A 5191-nucleotide genomic window follows, 5' to 3' on the forward strand; every position below is an offset into this window, starting at 1 on the left:
TGATTGTGGAGAAGAAAGCGTGCATTTCCACTGGTTTGTATACAAAGTTAAGATGAAGAAAAGAAAAAAAAGTTAAGATGAAGAGCATATAACAAGATATGTATTTTTATCAGCCGACACAATTTTAATCACGCAAGATCTCCTCCATTGGCTCCCAAGTCTGTGAAGATGGAGAATGACATGTCATGTGACAAAATTAAATTACAAAAAAAAAAATGTGGTATAGAAAATGAGAAAAAGAACATAAAAAGTCAATACTGTATAATTAAATTGGGTTCCACATTGCCACTGCTGTGTGTTTCTTCCTCTTTTTTATTTGTTTTGTTTTTAATCGGTATGTAGTGTGATGTGGAGAATGGTCCCAAAAGTTGAAAATGTCACTTTCACAAATTTTAATATCCACCAACAACGACTGAACTATTAATTTTCTATTATACATAAAATTTTCTGAACCAATCGTCCCATATGTTATGTGTACTAGATATTCCAAATTGTGAATTATTTTACCCAATACCACAAGGGATACTTCTTTATCTCTCTCACTTGCATTACAAACCTTTTTTGTTCTTTTATGTCAATGTATTAAATAATTATGTATTCGCATATGTTGCTATGGTAAGTCTAAATAAAAATAATAAATGCAAATATAGCAAGCTTGAGTGAAGAATTTATTGTACTAGTAATAAGTCTATTAGACAAATAAATATATAATCACTCGGTTGAAAGTTTTACCAGTGTATTTTAAAATAGAGAAATTCTCAAAAATAGCACCAAACTAAGTTTTTTTTTCCAAACTTAGCACAACATCTCAAAAATTCCAAAAATAGTATCAATTAATCATTCAAAATTAAATCCTAAATTCAAAATACTAAAACTCTACCCCTCAAAACTATACCTTAAATGTGAAATTGAGAACCTAAACTTAAAAAAAAAATTCTAAAAATTAATTTTAAATATTTTAATATGATAAATAGTGCTATTTTTATAAATTTTTAGAATGTGTGCTATAGTTGTTCATAAAACTTATTTTAGTGCTATTTTAGGGTATTTCTTTTTAAAATATCCAATGTTAAATCTTTTTACGATTTTTCGTATATTAATACAAATATATATTTGTAATTTGGTAAAGATTTCTTTTAATCATAGTTAACATTTGTTTTTTTTGTTTTTGTTCGACAAAATCATAAGTTAACAACATACAAGTTGAAAATGGTTGCATATCGAAATCGCTAATATCGCAAGGTGTTATTTATTAAGCAAAATAAGTAAGAAAAAGAAAAAGGTAATAATTTATTTTGACCACCATTGATTTGACGTTGCAGTAAAGCATTGTTTCCTTTACGATGGATGATGATGATCATCCATAACAAAAATATCAATGAAATATATATATATATATATATATATATTTTTTTTTTGTCTTTTAACTTCCTAAAACGATTTTTCTTATTTTCCTACCGCTTTGTTTGATTGATGCGCACAGTATTTTTTTGTTTTGATTCATCATCCATCACCCAACTTTTTTTGTTTTTTTTTTCTTCTTCTTCTTCCCCTCCACAGAGAGAGAGGCTTGACAAAGTTTAAACCTTCCTTCTTCATGTACCCAATTTTGCTTAAGCTGAGGTGAAAGAGAGAGTCAGAGAGAGAAGTTGCTTACTTGGGCTTTTTAATGGCTAACACTACTACAGTTGGGTTTTGAGAAGCCGAGATTTTTCTTGTTCTTGCGAAATTGTGGTGTTTAAAGGAAAAAGCTTTTACATAGATCCGTAGTTGTTTGCATTTGTCATCTAATCAGGTAATCTTTGGTTCATCTGGAATTTTGTATTGGGGGGGGGGGGGGATTTTGGGTTTTGCTCAGAAGTTTGGCTTCACGATCTGGACGTTATCTTATAACAACATCCTTTTCTCGGGTCTCTGTTTTGTATGGAAAGCCTGTGTCAGAAGACTCAGAACTGTAGGGTTCAGTCTTAAGATTAGCAACAGTGTTGGGTGGTGCTGTGTGATTTTAGTTTGGTCCTTTAAGGTTACACTGTCAATAGTATTCTCAAAAGTCTGGGAATTTTAGTTGATTTGTTTGATTTTCATGAAATTTCAGGTTTGATTGACCAAAGAGTAGAGTAGAGTAGAGTGGTGATGAAAATGTTAGAATTTGGTCTTCTGGTTTAGATGGCAACACCACCGGTACAGGCTCCTACGGAAGAGGTCTCACCGCCTACTCCACCAGTAGTGTCACCTACACCATTATCACCGCCTACTCCACCATTGGCGTCGCCTCCGACATTGTCCCCGCCTCTTCCAATGGTCTCACCTCCACCGCAGCCGTCGTCTCCCGGTGATAATGCTACTTCCCCAAGTAAAGAACCCATTAATGGGAATTCACCGGAGACCCTAATCACTCCAGCTCCGGTGACTCCAGTATCATCCCCACCACCAGAACCTTCTCCCTCACTACCTCCACCAATTGTAGCTCCTCCTCCTGCTCCTACATCACCCGACCCGCCAATAAGCGTACCACCACCACCACCTAAGAGCTCTCCCCCTCCACCTGATCAGCCTGTCATTTTACCCACTCCGTCACCCTCGATACCAACAGTTCCGCCACCGGAAGCCACTCCTTCACCCCCTGCACCAGACTTACCAAGATATTCACCTCCACCGCCTACAATAGTCCCACCAACACATTCATCTCCACCTCAGCCATCACTTCCTCCTCCACGTCCTCCTACCACACATGATTCGAAACATCCCCCTCCTCCACGTGATCCTCAACGTCCTGAGAAACCTCCTCCACCAGAATCCAAACGTCCTGCTCCTTCACCTCCTCCTCCACGGGACTCAAAACGTCCTGTGCATCATTCACCTCCTCCACCAAAGGAAATGACCCCACCTCCCAAGTCATTACCCTTACCACCCTCAGTTATATCCCCGCCTACGCCTCCTCAAAAATCTGTGCCAGGTTCTGATAATCCATCTCCAAATAACCCTACTCCTGTGACAGATAATTACAGCAGCAGTTCCAGCCCTAGTACAGCGGCTGTCGTGGGTGCAAGTATTGGAGTGGCCCTCTTGCTGCTTTGTCTTATTGGACTTGTTGTGTGGTGCTTGAAGAGACGGAAAAAGAGGCCCTCAACCATTGGTGGTGGCTATGTTATGCCAACGCCTATGGATTCCTCTCCAAGATCAGGTACTATTTACAGGTTAATCTATTTTATTTGGAAGTGTTAGTCTTTGTCATCCTTACAGTGGCTTAGCAAGCATGGCACAAAGAAGTCTTCTTGTATGTATTGATGGTTGGAATCTTAGACAATACATTTTACTTTAAACCAAAAGTTCATGTTCTTTAGAGATTAAGATAGTTTGTGTCAAGAGTTCATAGTTATAGATATTGCTATGTATATTTGATTCTCAGTATTTCTGCATCTCTTTGTTTTCCAGATTCAGTGCTTCTGAAGACACAGTCATCTGCACCTCTAATGGGAAATCGTTCTAGCAATCGAACATATTTTTCACAGTCAGAACCTGGTGGTTTTGGTCAATCGAGGGAACTGTTTTCATATGAAGAACTTGTCATAGCAACAAATGGATTCTCAGATGAAAATCTATTGGGTGAAGGTGGTATTGGTCGTGTGTATAAAGGAGTCTTGCCAGATGAAAGAGTGGTTGCTGTGAAACAGTTAAAAATAGGTGGAGGACAAGGTGACCGAGAATTCAAAGCTGAGGTTGAGACCATAAGCAGGGTACATCACCGGAATTTGCTTTCTATGGTTGGATACTGCATTTCTGACAACCGGAGATTGCTTATTTATGATTATGTCCCTAACAACAACCTTTACTTCCATCTTCATGGTAAGCGAGATTTCAGGACATATCATCATAAACACAAGCCACTATTACTTATACTGTCTTTCTATGGTCTTTAGCCGCAGGAACTCCGGGTCTAGACTGGGCAACACGTGTTAAAATTGCTGCTGGTGCGGCTCGTGGACTAGCTTATCTCCATGAAGATTGTAGGTTGCTGTGACTCTTCCATAATTTGTGGGAAAAACGTCCTGATGCTATTTTATGGTTCTTGGGTACTAATTTATTTGATGGTAAACTTTGATAGGTCATCCTCGTATCATCCATAGGGACATCAAATCATCCAACATTCTTTTAGAGGATAACTTTCACGCCCTGGTATACATCCACCTACTCTTCTGAACTACAAAGGTGCTGATAATTAAGATCATGGGTTTTAACAGTGTTTAATCTCTCATTCTCTAGGTTTGTGATTTTGGCCTTGCAAAGCTAGCTCTTGATTGTAACACACATATTACAACTCGAGTTATGGGAACATTCGGGTAGGTGGTGGTTCTCAGGAGCAAAACAGTCTTTCTGTATATGTTGCACATCCTGCATCTACTAAAGTATATGTATAATGTTTCAGATACATGGCTCCTGAATATGCATCAAGTGGCAAATTAACTGAGAAATCAGATGTGTTCTCCTTTGGGGTTGTTCTACTAGAGTTGATCACTGGACGTAAGCCCGTGGATACATCCCAGCCTCTAGGAGATGAGAGCCTTGTTGAATGGGTATGGCATAAATAAACAATTTTAACTGTTGAGAATAGAACTGTTTCTTCAATCCAATGTTTGCATTTGATGTTTCAGGCTCGTCCTTTGCTTAATCATGCCATTCAAACCGAAGAGTTTGCAGCTCTAGCAGATCCCAAGCTAGGTAAAAACTATGTTGGTGTGGAAATGTTTAGAATGGTTGAGGCAGCTGCAGCCTGTATTCGCCATTCAGCTGCAAAGAGACCTCGAATGAGTCAAGTACCGACATTTTCTCAAAAACCCATATTTTTTCTTCTCCTTTCCACCAAATGGAATCTCACATAACAAGCTCTTCATTGAAAATTCTTGCAGATTGTGAGAGCTTTCGACAGTCTAGCTGAGGAAGACCTCACCAATGGGATGAGACTAGGGGAAAGCGAAATCATCAACTCAGCTCAGCAGTCTGCAGAGATTAGATTATTTAGGAGAATGGCTTTTGGCAGCCAAAATTACAGTACAGATTCTTTCACTCGTAGTAGTAATATAAGCAAAGATGAAAACGTGTAAATATCAGCAACAAAACACATTGCATAATGATTTTTCCGAGAAAGAGATCTTGATTAACTTCAGATTTGGATCATCTGTTTCATCCTTGA

At 38.3% G+C, this 5191-nt stretch overlaps 1 protein-coding gene across 1 annotated transcript; it reads left to right on the forward strand.

The window, feature by feature from the left end:
* LOC104741241 (proline-rich receptor-like protein kinase PERK10) lies at nucleotides 1434–5184 on the forward strand. Its single transcript, XM_010462041.2, has 9 exons — nucleotides 1434–1795; nucleotides 2096–3184; nucleotides 3436–3846; nucleotides 3921–4007; nucleotides 4106–4176; nucleotides 4264–4340; nucleotides 4427–4574; nucleotides 4653–4814; nucleotides 4908–5184. The coding sequence occupies exons 2-9, from the start codon at nucleotides 2167–2169 to the stop codon at nucleotides 5100–5102; spliced, it is 2169 nt and encodes a 722-aa protein (XP_010460343.1). The 5' UTR covers nucleotides 1434–1795; nucleotides 2096–2166; the 3' UTR covers nucleotides 5103–5184.

Source organism: Camelina sativa, chromosome 14, assembly GCF_000633955.1.
Source record: "Camelina sativa cultivar DH55 chromosome 14, Cs, whole genome shotgun sequence".
Lineage (NCBI taxonomy): Eukaryota > Viridiplantae > Streptophyta > Magnoliopsida > Brassicales > Brassicaceae > Camelina > Camelina sativa.

Coding starts and splice junctions, on each gene's coding strand:
- LOC104741241 (XM_010462041.2), top strand. CDS start 2,167: ATGGCAACACCACCGGTACAGGCTCCTACGGAAGAGGTCTCACCGCCT. Junction 4,341..4,426: donor CGAGTTATGGGAACATTCGG/GTAGGTGGTGGT, acceptor ATAATGTTTCAG/ATACATGGCTCCTGAATATG. Junction 4,815..4,907: donor AGAGACCTCGAATGAGTCAA/GTACCGACATTT, acceptor AAATTCTTGCAG/ATTGTGAGAGCTTTCGACAG.